Source organism: Euphorbia lathyris, chromosome 6 (genome assembly GCF_963576675.1).
Source record: "Euphorbia lathyris chromosome 6, ddEupLath1.1, whole genome shotgun sequence".
NCBI lineage: Eukaryota > Viridiplantae > Streptophyta > Magnoliopsida > Malpighiales > Euphorbiaceae > Euphorbia > Euphorbia lathyris.
In genome coordinates, this window is record NC_088915.1 from 19,948,486 (window position 1) to 19,964,026 (window position 15,541).

Below are 15,541 nucleotides of genomic sequence, written 5' to 3' on the forward strand. Positions count from 1 at the left end.
ATTTTTTTTAAATTAATCAATATAAATTTATTAATTTGATTCTATATTAATTATATTTCTTAATTCGTGTCAAAACCTCTAAAATTACTTATCAACTTTGTAATTTTTTTTTTGTAGTTCAGAGCGAGGGCATTTCAGTAATATTATTCAAAGGGAACAGGGTGTAATTGACATTTGTGAATGTCGTAATTCTCTTCCACTTTCCTCAAATATTGAATTCAGCCCCTCCCTCCTTCCCTCTCTGAAACGAGTAACAATGGACGAACAGGGTACTGAAGAAGAAGAATGGGATGCAGATTTTGTAGACCATCTGATTCAAGTCGAAGAACGCGTTCGCTCTTCCTCTTCACTCGCTCGCGCATCTTCTTCTTCTTCTTCTTCTTCCATGGTCAATCCTACTCCTAATCCTCTATCCACTGCTACCTTCTCATCTTTCCCACAGCTTGATCCTCTTCATAACCAGAATACTCGTATTACTCACTCTCCTCCACGTCAGCTCTCTCAGAGGCCTGTTCATCTCGACAGCTATAGCTTTAATCATCTCAAAAAGCCACCTGCTGTTTTCTCATCCGTTCCTCCCCTTACTCGCCCTCATGACGATGATAAAGATCGCGAGATTCAACGCTTAAAGGTTAATTTTTAATTTTTTCATTTTTAGGGTGAGGAGGATTGGTTACTTTTTGAATTTTGAATACGCCATTGCCTCTAGAAGTTTTACTTGTCAGATTCTTTAATGGTTAGTTTTTCATTTATTGACATTGTGTTTTGTTAAAATAAACTTAAATCAATTCTTGATGTTTACTGTTCATTTATTGGTTTGAATTCTTAGAATTAGAATTCTTTCATGGGATATAAAATTTCTTGTTGATGTGTACAGAGGGAATTGGGACATGTGTCAGAGCAGCTGTCAAATATGGTATGTCTTTTCTATTTTTTTATCTTTGCTAGACGTATTTCTGCTTCTACTTTCCTCACAGTTTGAGTTGGAAACTGTAAAACTATATGATGAATCTATATACACTTGATTTAGTTGCGGTTGAATCAAATTTCTGGAAAGATTCTGGCTTTGTTTTAATCAAACTTTGAATTCATTGCCTGCTAAAAATACCAATGGCACTCCAATTAACGAATCTCGTGTATTGTTTGATAACTATATGGTTTGTAGCTGGATAGAATGATTTTTATTGTGCCATATATTTTGATTACAGAATGGTCAAGTAATATATGCGGCTCTATTGCATGTAAATTTTGTATGTAGAACTAGTAAGCTGCTTTGTAGCAATTATGTGGTGACTGGTGACACCAATGATATGCTAAGAAATATGTAGAAATAATCTTATTCTGGATGCATGTATAGTTTGTAAGCATAGGGATGATGCAGTTTCTTAGTTACTTATATTTTTCCTTTGCCATGCTTCACCTTTTGTATCTTTTGAAATCTGCTATTGTTTAAAAAAAAAGGCGGCCTGGTCGCACTATGCGTCCCCGCTGAGCGAGGGTCCGGGGAGGGGTCCCACCACAAGGGTGTACTGGGGGCAAGCCTTCCCCTGCCAATTTATTTGGCAAGAGGCCGCTCCTAAGACTCGAACCCGTGACCTCTTGGTCACTTGAAATGTGCTATTGTTTATCAAGTGAAAAATATAGTTAATATGGTGGCCACTTTTAGATTGCCTATGTGGGTGATTATGAATTTTAATAGATACTGGAAAATATTCTTATCCTATATCACTTAATGATACTTTACATCACCATTGTATACCCTTATTAGTGATGTAAGAATTTATGTTCTAATATCTTTCAGAGCTCTTCTTGGGTGTGCTCCTAGTCTTTTCAACAAATGATATTTTTTTTATCATAGGTGTGGTTCGCACTGATTTTATTTTTGTATCATGTTTATTGTCTACAATCAACTATCAATGTCCTGGTATTGCAAAAAAAATAAAATAAAATAACAAACTGTTTGTGCAATTATTTCCTTTGGCTTTTGCGTAAATCCTAAAGTTACTTATGTTGAACCTTCCCTAAGCAATCAATATTTATATTTGCTGCTGTATTGTCATTATTGCTTGCTTATCTTAAAGAGTGCCTATAATTTAGAAGGGTTTCTAAAGATGAATTGTCATACCCTTCCAGGAACGTGAATGCTTTGAACTTAGGAATGAGAGAAACAAAAAAGTGGAGCAGCTAAAATGTGTATCTTCATATACTGCAGAAAAGGATGTGGGTGCTCACTGCTTAAACAGTACAAACTTGTGAGTTTTATTTTCCTTTTGTTCTGTAATTTTCTTTCTACTACATTGGACTGAAACTGAGAAGTCCTATATGTATTTGATATATGAGAGAAGGCTTGGCTCAAAACTTGATTATGCAGCTTGAATGCCTTATTTATTCTATTTTAATCAAATCTGTTCTTTCTTATTTTTCACCTTGCATCATGTTTTCAATATGTGCCTTATTGACAAATCACAAGGAAGAAAAATATTGCAGATGTTGGTAAAATGGGGATTAATTGATTGGATAATGTACTAAGTTAGCATCAAAAGTTAGTTCGTCTCTATCCTCCTTATCTGCATATGTATGTTTGTGTTTATGTTTGTTACCTCTTGTAAACAAGCTATTATAATTCACAATGACTCTTGCCTGGCGCTGGCAAAGCAAGACTATGGGTTTTCTTCTCTCTCTCCATATTCATATTGCTTACTTATTTTCTATGTTGTGTTTCCATGAGGACAGAATTTAGTCTATGCCCTTTATTTATTGTAATAGTTGCATAATTGAAATTCTCCAGTGAAGTCATTTTATATTGTTTACTAGTTTGTAATATTGTTTTTACTAAGGACTCCATATGTATCTTGTGTGATAAGAGATGATTGTTGTTTAGTATGCTCTTTATTACAACAGTTACAATTTTGATGTGCCATGACTAATGGCAGGAGAAATATACCTGCTCCAAAAAATCACGGGGTTCATCAACAATCAAGAAATACGAATGCTTTAGATAATGAGATAGCACATCAGATTCATTTAGGTGAAGTTCATACGCCTGACTTTGTATAATATGTCTTCACATATGTTCTGGTACATTCTTCAGTCCCTTTCTCAATAGATGACAGCTTCTTTCATCTGTGCTTGTTAGCAGCTTTATCCTCTAAGGCCATAGGAATCCAGACAGACAACAGTGATGAATCTAGCAACCTAGGCGTGAAGGATGATCTCTCATCACATGCTAATGTTTCTAACAAGCTGCTTGGCATATGGAGCTCTGCAAGTGACCAGAAGTCAGGAAGAGATCTAATTTCCAAGTTGTTCACAGCGTGTCCTAAAGATTTTCATTTTCTTCTTGGGCTTTTGAGCTTTAAGATATCTGAAATATCAGGGACTTCTGTGAATGGTGAAGGCTCCTCTAATGCAACTTTGCAGGGTCAGAGGCACTCTTTCCATCCTTCTGAAGCTGCAAAAATATCTCATTTGTATTCTGTATTAACTCAGGTAGGTTGATGAGACAGCTTTTTGAATAAAAATCAAATTTTATGTTCTCGGCGGGGTTAATGATTTGCTGCATAATGTGTACCACCTTCCTAGACTAATTATTCATTGTCTCAAGTCTGTTACTATTATTGGAATGAGTAGAGTACTAGGTAAACGTTGAAGGCATCTAGGTAGAGAAGTTATTAACAGAAACAGGTCAAAAGGACAGTTTGCATAGACTACATATGAAAATGAATTCCCATAGGCATCAGCCATGGTAAAACTATGTCCAATTCATAGAAGCGTAATTGCTTGTTTTTTGTCGTTTGAATAAAATCTGAATAAGAATATTATGAGCACGTGTATTTATAGAGCCAACTAATACTAGAATATATCTTTGTAGATGTAAATTCTTATTGTGGCCCCTACAGATTTTGCCCAATTCTTATGTAAAAGTTATGCTTCAATAAAAAGAATATGGTTAACACATGAAGTATGATGAATAATCGCTTTATAGTGGAAAATATTGGCTACAAATTTTTGTTTCCAGAGTTCATGTTTATTTTCTATCATGTCAGTAACCTCAATTTTTGTTAGTGTCACTTGTGTTAATATAATAGAAGAGGTAAGTGTGGTTCATTTTTTATTTGCTTGGAAAGAAAAAAGTAAGAAAATCTGCGCGTTGAAAGAATATTTTTGTTTCTTGAGTTGTGGCCAATAACATTTCTGACCAGAGAATAATACTGTTGGACGGTGATTATAATGTCAATTATTTTGGGTAGAGGCTCTTTTTATTTACTTCCCTTCCCCATCACATGAAAATGATGATAATTTTACAGTCTATCTTCACACATTTCTGTTATTTTCTTGGGTTGACATGCATAATGATTATTGAAGAAGTTTGTTTTGAATCTGTGTTCTAATGTATTGTAGATTGGTAATGGATTGCTGCCGTTGGAGTCCTTGATTGGGCCTTTGGTTGAGCTCTGTCACCTTGAAAATGTGAGTCGCAAACCTTACATATTTTTCGTCTTCTCAGTGACTGTTTTTAAGAACTTTTAACTGCTCATACAAATGTTAACATGTATTTTATCAACCAAGATTTGTACTATATTTAGTTAATTTTGTATAAGGATGCTTTGTAAATTGGTGTAGCTCGTAATAATATGTGCTTGTATTTGTTATGAGGATCAGAAAAGTTTTATTGACTCCATTGGACATTTAGGAGTTTGCATCTGTTAAGGTAGCTTGATTCTTTCTTGAGCAAGCTAGTGTTTTCACTTAATCTATATTATTATGGCTCTTATTAACATCATCGTTTTGAACCATTGGATTGGATTGGATCTTTAGATGATTTTTATCAATATTTTGTCTGTTACCTCTGTTGTTTGTTTGATAATAATTCTCTTGGTATTGAAGCTTGATCGTTGTCATATGTTGAATGTCTTGGGTCTTGCTGTGTGTAATACATTTCTGCATTTGTGGTTACCAACTCGAAAATCGTGTTATGAAGGACTATTATATAGGCAGTTTAAGAAGTAAACTGCTAGGAAGAACTTTATTTGGTGTTTGCTTATCTGAAGTATAACAATTTCAACCATCTTTTTGGTGCTCAATTCAATGAATGTTTTCCCTTCTTTCACAGGTTGATATTCTCTGTAGTTCTCTTACTATACTTCGTGTCTTTCTGAAGCACCTGTTAAGCTCAGGAAGGAGATTTGAAGAAAGGTATTGTCTTAACAGGTTTATATTATCATCCTTTTTATTTGTACTACCATGATAATTTGTATGGGATAACAGACATGAAATCTAGCATGCTTGCCAGTGCCATTTGTCTGTGCAGGCATTATGGATTTCATCATGTTATTGATGGGGGGAGAGATTAGAGATTGTAAGGAAGGCCAAGTAGAGTGGAGGAAGTGAGTTTGGATGGGTAGTAGAGAGACAGGGAGGTGGATAGGAGAGGTATTGCATGTTCTAGTTTGCTATCTGGTTAGTTTGATTTTTAATTTTCAGTGAAGGAGATTTTAGTGGGAATATGCTTGATAACTAATGTGCTATTGTTTTATTTAAGAACAAGGCTGATAAGATTTGGAAGAAATTGAAAGGTTGGAAGGATAAATGCCCATCACTATTGTCGTATTTAAGAACAAGGCTGTTAAGATTCATTGTTTTTGTGTACAACATAATAAGACTGAATTGTTTTATTTAAGAACAAGGCTGATAAGATTTGGAAGAAACTGAAAGGCTGGAAGGATAAAAGCCTGTCGCTATTGTTTTATTTAAGAACAAGGCTGACAAGATTCATTGTTTTTGTGCACAACATAATAAGACTGAATGTTTTCGGGTTCATTACAATTATGTTGGAATATAGAACCGGTGACCTGGCATTTTTAAACATCGTTGTGTTTGATCTTTTCTTTATTTTGTAAACCGATGCTTTTAAAATTTCCAACATAGGTTCACATGCTTATGAGCTTTGATTTGATCTTTCCAGTGAACTCTACTCAGGGACAGAGTCAAGATTGAGGGAGCAACATCTCACAACACGTCTGAGGATAGAAGCCTGTTTAGTGTGACTGAGGAGGAGGCATCTTGTGCAAGATATAGGCTGTTGGGAACTACGTCTGCTTTTGATCCACAAACTTTTTCCAACAATTGTATCTGGAAAAATGATACTGGATTTCCATCATGTGTGAACTGGGTTTCTCTATTTAATTTTTTAAATTCGGTTGCTGTGAGCAACGAAGGATGTGTCAGGTTGGAGGCAGTTTCTACCATGAATTTGATTTTGCTGAGAACTACTGCTTTTGAAGAAAGGGAAATGTGAGTTGCTTTGGAACAATTTTATTGCTTTACCCTAATGGAATGTAATGTTCTATATGTAAATACGGTTATGCTTCATCAGGTTTGGTCTGTCCCCAATTTTTGAAAGCATTGCTCAATTCTTGAAAATGGAGGCTGGATCACATGTGCAAAAACAAGCTCTTCAACTATTATACTTGCTTCTAAACTGTAAGCTTGCAGCAATACTAGTTCTTTTTCCTTCTCTTCTCTTTTCCGTTCTTTGTTAAAATCTATGTCTTTGCAACTGTCTACTTTCTGTCTAAGACTCTAAGTTGTCTTCCCCAAGGGCTATGTTCTTGTGTGAAATATTCTGATACCAGCTTAATTTTATGTAATACTAGTATTAGCAATCTGAGGGCAAGCCCTGGCGCAACGGTAAACGTTGTTGTCGTGTGACCGAGAGGTCATGGGTTTGAGTCTTAGGAGCGGCCTCTTGCCAAAAAAAATTGGCAGGGGAAGGCTTGCCCCCATTACACCCTTGTGGTGGGACCCATCCCCGAACCCTTGCTTAGTGGGGACGCGTAGTGCACCTGGCCGCCCTTTACTAGTATTAGCAATCTAGATAACCACCTGTTCTTTTGAGTTTTGACATAGATTAGGGATTGAATGTTGAAAAATCATGGCTAGATCGCGTGCACACGTATACATGTATTTTTTATATCTAGGGTTTAGGGTAGCTATTGCTTCCTTCTTCTGCATTTGAATTTTATAATCTCCTAATATTTTTGGGGCACTCTGCACATAATTGGTGGCTCATCTGCAATTTTTCGGTAAAACTAGAATGAAAAATATAGGGTAAACAAGCACGAGTTACAACATCTAAGAACCAGTATGTATTATCAAATGATTTTTTGTAGACATCTAGAACTATTTATCTTTGAAATATTGTTGACATATGACCAATAATGGACTTATATGCTACTAAACTATTTAAGACACTGCTTTTTTTTGTCACCATTTTTAAGCAGTTGTATTATGTGGATACCTTTATTTCATTATTTGTCATACTTCTCTTTATTTAAAAATTTAAGAAGCTAGATAAGGGCTTTTACAAGCCTGCACAAGTAATTAAATGACACAGCCCTGGACTTCCATTCGTTGATGGAAAAGATCCACAGCAAGCAATTTTTCTTAAACTTCAGTTAGTTTCTTCAAAATACTTGAGTTCTTGCTTGAACTCTTTTTAATCCCTTCAAAAGCTTCTTGTGCTTTGGGATATTGATTATTGAATTTGGTGCATAAGAAATGGACATGTGAGATGTGTGTTTAGGCTAAAAAAACTTTGTAAATAACATCCCTGAGAGGAGGCGACAGGAGAAAAGATAGGGAAAGGAAGGGTTAGCTTTTTTTTTTGTTTCTTTCTAAAATTAAGGTTGCAAAGGGAGGAAGGGCTTAAATTAACTAATATCAAGCAAACTGATAGGTTCAGGAGACATTACTTTATGATAATGTGTTGAATGGCCATGAACATATTTCTTTGTGAATAAGACTCTTCTTTAAACTAATCCACTGAAATTGTTATTGTTCACTTTAGTTTGAGCTTTCTGGTTACATGTTCTCTTTCTTTCTTTCTTTGGAGCTACTTGTAAATATATATTTTTGTTGGATTAGCTTTGTTCCTCTTGTACCTTCCTATTTCTTGAATTTATTATGTTATTTCTATTGATATGGCTTCTAACTCACCCATTGAATTCCTTTACATAAGGTCCCAGACTATTGATAGTCTTCTGCTCTGGTTGCAAAGACGCAAATAATGCTGAAAATTATAACAATGCTTCAACATCCAAAGGTTTTGGTGCCATCCTTGAGGGTTTGGCAGGCTGTATAGGTGGTCGTCAAAATAATATACAGGTTGGTCATATCATTTACCTTTTGATGTGACCACTGATTTGACACTAGTAGGTTTGCAGATTTGTGAGTTACCTTTTAATGACAATTTGCTTTGACGTTTTGCCTAGTCCAATAACTCATTTTTACAGAGAGGAACTTTTAGGATATTAATTTACATACTACAACAACAAATATCAAGTACAAGAAAGTTTGCATATGTAGGATCAAAGCCTAAATGTTTTGCGTAGATGCTGGTAAAACTAATAGTCCACATCGGATTAGATTATCAGGAATTGTGAAGAGATATGTTGCTTCCACGTTCCAATATTTTGTGTGAAACCATTTTAAATCTCATGCTCCTTAAATTTCATATCAAATGGGTTAATTTCAATTTCTATTCGCTACTCTCCGTTGCTTTTACAGTCCTAATTCTGCAGTGCAAAGTTGTGTATCCCTCATCTGGTTTAGCTGTGATCCCTGTTCCTCCTTTAGGGTGTGTTTCGATTAGGGGCCAAGGTATCATATTGAAATATGGTATGTCATGGTATAAATTACTGTGATATATCATACATACATGGTAAACTTTGTACCGTACTGGGCAGCCCGTCCAATTTTATTGATGCCCTGTCGAGAGTGGGTGGAGCTCTTTGGGCTGTCAGATGTGGGCACTTATAGGAAGAAGTGTCTATTTGGACCCCGTCCCTTATTTTAGGCGGCCTGTCTACTATATGAATATGCCAATTTGGAGAATTAACAATTGCCTCATGTTTTACGGTTCTGAATGCCTCACATTCTTGGAAGTTTTGATTACTTAAAAGAAACAGCATTGCGCTTATCATTTTCATTTTGTTCTATTAGCTATAAAAGATGATTGAAAAAGCATGCAAAGTTCATGATATTTGAAATTGTTAGGCACAATTACTTTATATGCCATTCACATCCAAACATACTTGAGTGTTAATTGCAAAATGTAATTTGGTTTTAATATTTTCAGGAAATAGAACTTCGAAAAAAGGCTGTTATTATGGTGGCTTTTCTAGCCTCCTCAGGAAATTCGGGATTTGAAATACTGGTGAATCACAAGTTATCTGGAGGGAAAAGCTTTCTTATACTGATATTGCAAATGTTGATTTGGGAAATGGATGTGGAGGTATCAGCCTCTTTGGAGCCGGAGCCAGAGCCAGCAGGAAGCATCAAGGCAAGGTAATTAATAATAAAGAATGCTGTCCCGAACACAGTTTTCGATTATCTATGTATTTCACTTAATCTATGCCCTTCGCATCATAGTTGCACAGCATCATTTTTTATTTGATTGTTGAGATGAGTTTTCATGTCAATTTGTATTCACCTGTTTATTAATGTTTGCATATGAATGCAGTATCCTAACAGTAGTGTTCACATGGATCCTAATGACCACGGTGAATTTGGTCATTCGCCGTTAGATGTAGGCTGATTAAAATCCTAAGGTGGAGATTCAAAGCATCCTAAGGCTTAGATTTAATCAGCTTACATCTAATGGTGAATGACCAAATTCATGTATGTAAATCAAAACCTATGTTTTCATTAGTTGAAAATTTTGAACATCACTTAGAAACTTGCATTGATTCTTTTCTAAAGCGTGCTGGAAACTGTGCAGCAGTGTGTTTTACCCTTTTGGATCCTCATCGATTGTTTCTCACGCTCTTGTCTTTTCATTTTCGTTTCCCTCTTTTTCCATAGGAGGTTGCTAATGCGTGAAGCACTGATATTACTGAACAGAATTGTGTCCAACCAACGGTATTCGGCCATTGTTCTAAGAATATTAACAGGAAGCAGGGATATGGCATGTATGAGCATTGACATTGTGAGCAGGTTGTCCCGTGAAGACCAAGTACGGAGGCGGTCATCTGATAGTATCACAATGCAAATGAGAGATGAAATTATAAACTTAGCCAAGCTACTTAAGAGAAGGGTTTTTACCTATTTGGGAGATAAAATAACATAAACCATATGTCGAAATGCAAATTTGTACATATCGAGTTTTTATCCAAAATTTTGAGACTTAGGAAGTGTAGTATATATGTTTTATGAACCGTTTTACATATTGTTGATTACCATTAGAGTTTTGATACTGTATTAAGCCCTTATTTGGCCTTCTGTATTCCTATAAGTGATATTTAATCCATTTTGTATGGAAAATTAAATGAACTGTTATTTTCTTTCGCATGGCACGACTTTTGACATATGATATGTACACGTGACGTGACAATTGGTTTAATTTTTTTTAACTATTTGGTGCAGTCGTTCAACTTGGATACTATTGACCGACTTCTACTGCCTCCTACAGCCTGTTCCACAATATATTATTCCAATTGTGATTCTTTTATCTCACTCCTAAATTCTAACTCCTTTTTATTCTGCCTTAAAAACATTGGTTGGTTATAATTTGTTAGTTATGGCGACTCTTTAGTTTTTTTCATTAAAGTACATAGTCAAAGAAACTTTAAAATAACATAATCACCCATTTGTCATATTTTTAATGAACAAGTATTTACTCTTCTTATTTTATGTTTTTTTCTCTTATAATATAATCTTCCAATTTATATATATTTTTTTACATAATCCTAATCTATCCAATATTAAATAATTAATTTGTTAATTTTGATATAATTATAGAATTTTAATTTAATGGTGTAGCACTTGTTTCATAAAGAATTGTAAAATATTTATCACATTATAAAATTAAGAGTAGAACGATATAAAATTATAAATATGAACTTTTATCTTTCATAAACTTTAAAATATAATTAATTTTTTTTTATCCAATTTCATAATAAAATATTTAAAGTTAATTTAAAGGTATTATTTTAAATAATAAAAAATAAGAATTAAAAAATTTAAGAGAGTAAATAATAACATTTTTTAAAACTAATATATATACCTGAACAAGATTAAAAAAATTATTTATATATGCATTTAACAAAAACAATTTAAAATTCAAATATTTCTTCCAGTTTAAAAGTTTCATCTCTAAATATATTCTCAACTTTTATATATATATATATATATTAATGATGTTCGAAACTGATTCAATTTGTTAACATTTGGAATAAAATTGTACGTGTACTCCGTTTGTTTTATCTATGCCATTTAAGATTTTTTACCAAGACTAATAAAATATTTTTTTTAAAATACAAATGAACTTTATTAACTTAAAAATATTACATCAGTATGCATTAGCTAGGCTCAGAATGTCAAAAAATAGGCATAGCCAAACACACAGTTACACCAATAAATGCGTGAGCCATTGTATTGCTGGTCCACACGGTTTGCACATAGAATCCACGTTTAAATCCCGTTTTTGAAGATTTAACATACAAGGCAGATTATTCTTCAGAACTTTCCACATGAAATGTTGTACTTTTGGTCGAACATTGCGTTTCCAAATAGCACTCCATTTCTTCAGGTTTGTCGATGAGGATGCTGCCCGACATGCAGTTCTACTTCTCACTTCCTTAGCTAAGTAATAGCATGATCGTACTGTAAACAAACTGGATTTGTCACGTGCCCAATACATCTCGTCGGGTGGCCTCCTATAACTTATTTTTATTTGCAAGACAGCCCGAGCCTCATCTTCAACAAAATCTTCATGAACCCGTTCTCTCCTCCATACACACTCATCGGGATCAATCAATTCACTCACCATATTCGGGCGTGGAGCAACCAAGGAAACCAACGAATTTTTGTAATTTAGTGCAGGGTTCCAGTTATCATTATCACCGGAAGTCATGACACATACCTTGGATGTACATCCAGACGCATGCGAAAGAAACAGAACCATGGACCGAAGAGATAGAAGGCAATCATGGACGAAGTCATCAAACTACTAGCATACGAGCATACCGAGACAGTACATCACGCTTCATGGCTATCTAATGTAGTGTGGTCCTAGTTAAAAAGGCAAACAAAAAGTGGGGATTATGCGACTTCACCGACCTCAACAAAGCATGCCCTAAAAACTTCTATCCCCTCCATTGCTTCAACATTCTAATTGACTCGATAGATGGATACGCAATTTCATTCTTTTCTATGCTGAGAATAGGCAACAAGCTTTTGATCATATGCCGAGATTCACCATATACTGTGAGGAATTAATTAATTTTGATAATTACAAGTGTTGACATTGGAACCGAAGTCCCAATGATGAAAACCTTATGGTTACTGTCGGCGTCTTATAACATAGAATAAAATAGGTTGGTTTGAAATTTTCTCAAAAAGCTCGAGCAGAACCCGATATGTTCTACCCTTATGTTATATACATTTTATATATGTTTTCATTAACTTTATTTGCTTTTTTTATTACATTATTAAATATTTTATGTTTATATAAAATGTGTCGAATAGTCTATTGAATTAATTAACTAAATTTTTAATTTGCTTTTACTTTTATTGTTCATATTTATAATTTAATTTTAGTATAAATATATATTAGTTGGATGGACAAAACTGAATTTAAATTTTGTTACTTTGACCTAGTCTGGCCCAAAACCGATATGAATATAATGTAGGTTGAATTGAACTTGAATAAGGTAGTTTAAGTGTAAAATAAGCTTATCTAAGACCTTATTCTTTATTACTTAATTTCAGTAACAATCATTTCAATTCAGCATTCAGTTTTAGAATTCAGTTCAACATTTAATAATTTATCATTATTTATATCATATATATCTATTTTTTTGCATGAAAGATTGGGACGCGATTAAGTGGTTAGACATCCCAATTAGATTGACACCCCTAACACACCAAATCAACCCGAAATATTATTAATAAAAAAAAGGGAAGATTACAAAGGGGGGAAAAGGAAAATAAAAAGGTTCAAAATAGAAAAATTAAGGAAAACGAACATGAGCAACATTACATAGGTCGTCAAAAACAGACGATTGACAAAAATGAGGAGTCGAATGCCACCATGTAAGAGCCGTAGCCGTCTTGCCAAAACGGGCAAGTTGATCCGCCGCCTGATTGCCCTCTCGATAGATATGAGTGATTCTGCAATTCATATTCAAGAATCTAGATAAACACTGAAGCCAGTCTTGTCTAATTTTCCAGGGAGCCATGATAATCCTTTTGTTTAGCATATCCACCGCATATGCAGAACCCGATTCAATCCAAAGATTGTGCCACCCCCGTTCCCAGACAGATTCTACTGTAAAAATAATGGCAGACAGCTCGGCAATGTGCGCATAAGAACTAGAGAGGTTAATAGCATAGCAGCCAATAACAAAACCACGACAATTTCTAAAAATCCCACCAGCTCCGTCGATACCCGGCGCACCGTCCACCGTGCCGTCGGTATTAACTTTTATCCAGCCTGACGGCGGCGGGCACCAGCGAACAATGATAGGGTCAGGCGGAGGCCTAGCACGGCTCGGCAAATTGACAATCCATTTTGGTTCCTGAATGTAAAAGTGGAGCCGATTCTGAAGGAGTTGGATTGAAGGGAGGTCATTTTCAAAAATAGCCATATTTCTGATGTACCAAATGTACCAAACAGCAGTTATAAAAGCCAGATTCCACCATTTTCTCATAGAAATATGTAAACGGACGGCTCTAATCTCCCGGAAAAGATTCCCAAAGGTCAGCATACTACTGCGGTGTATGCCGAAAATAGAGAAGACAACATTCCATAGACTATTCGACACAGGACACGTGATGAAAAGATGATCAATTAATTCAATATGGCATTTACACAGTTCACATCTCGAAGCAAGTGAAAAACCACATACCTGTAAATTGGTTTGCACCGCAATTTTCCTATGAATCACTAACCAGCAGGTGACAGACCACCTAGGCGGCACAAAGGCATTCCAAAGGAATTTGTTCCACTCAACTGGAGTGTTGTTGCAGAAGGAGTTATAAAAACCTTTGGCAGTATACATACCGGACATAGCCGGCTTCCACACACAAGTATCGGTTCCGTCCCGACTGTCAGAAACCCTCTGAATGTTCAATTGGACAAGATCAGGAAGTCTATGCAAATTAGTCCAGGATTCATCAGCGCGAAAGGCGTGAAGTGGGTCATAAAGCTTGCGCTGTATATTTGCCGGGATGTCGAGCTGATTTGCAACCGTCGGTGCAATCCAAGAGTCCGTCCAGAAATTCAGTTCAGAGTTGTCTCCAAACCACTAGGTCACTTCCAAACTAATTTGATCATAAATTGGTCGAACAGAAGTCCAAACCGATGAATTTGAAATATAGCGCTTAGGCATACCAGATTGATAAAGGAAACGATTTCGCAGCAAAGAAGGGATATAACCATTTTTTTGAATCAAATCCCAGCTGAACTTACCAAGAAGAGAATTGTTGAACAGTCCAATATCCTTGATACCTAGCCCCCCAAATTCATACAATTGATAACACTTCTTCCATTTGATATAAGAAGCTTTCTCCGATCCTTGTCCCCAGTCCAAATGAAGTTTCTGAGCGCTTTAGCAATCTTTATGATTGAGAATTGAAAGCATGTCTATAACTGATATTGTGTGAGATATCATGTGATCCAAGTGAGGGGGTTACAGAGAGGATGGCCACTTGTAAATCATAAGTGAGTGAATTAGAGCACCCGTTAATGCAGATTTTATCAGAGTTAGTCTTCCTGCTAAAGAGAGCGACCGCCCCTTCCAGAGACTAAATTTAGCAAGGAAACGATCCATAAGCGGCTGTAAATAACGAGCCTTTGGTGCCCCCTGAAAAATTGGTACCCCAAGATAATAAAACGGCAGCCGAGCAACACGAATACCCAGAATATTAATGAGTCGATTCCTGCGCTGATTGCTGATACTGTTCCCAAAATAAATTGCAGATTTATCCCAGTTAACCGTCTGACCCGATATGGCTGCATAAAAGTTGAAAAGGTCCTTGACACATTTCATATTTTTGAGAGTAGCCCTGCCAAAAATTAACATATCATCTGCATATAAGAGGTGAGAAGGAAAAAGAGTAGTGTTGTGATAAACCATGGGTTGAAATTTGCCTTCACCCACCAACTTGGCCAGCCAACGACTAAAGAAATCCTCTGCAATACCAAATAGAATTGGAAAAGAGGATCTCCTTGCCGAACCCCACATGAGCAGCTAAAATAGCCCTTGCTACCTCCTCTAAAAGCAATTGACATACGAGCATACCGAAGGACTTCCAAAATCCAGCTTCTAAATTGCAAAGAAAAACCAACAGATTCAAGAACAGCCAGAAGAAAATTCCAGTCAATGGTGTCAAAAGCTTTCCTGATATCAATCTTCAAAGCCATATTTCCGCCAAAGCAATTCTTGTTTAACATATTTACCCCTTCCGAGGCCGCAACAATACAATGATGAATGCTTCTGCCAGAAATGAATCCGAATTGGTTATCCAAAACAATGCG

At 35.6% G+C, this 15,541-nt stretch overlaps 1 protein-coding gene across 1 annotated transcript; it reads left to right on the plus strand.

Moving 5' to 3' along the window:
- Positions 1–201: 201 nt before the first annotated feature.
- Positions 202–10,363, plus strand: LOC136233966 (protein SENSITIVE TO UV 2). Its single transcript, XM_066023704.1, has 12 exons — positions 202–631; positions 878–916; positions 2,134–2,252; positions 2,934–3,028; positions 3,140–3,489; positions 4,402–4,470; positions 5,114–5,196; positions 5,980–6,294; positions 6,377–6,483; positions 8,021–8,166; positions 9,140–9,348; positions 9,865–10,363. Exons 1-12 carry the CDS (start codon positions 257–259, stop codon positions 10,127–10,129), a joined length of 2,172 nt encoding a protein of 723 aa, XP_065879776.1. The 5' UTR covers positions 202–256; the 3' UTR covers positions 10,130–10,363.
- The last annotated feature ends 5,178 nt before the right edge of the window (positions 10,364–15,541 follow it).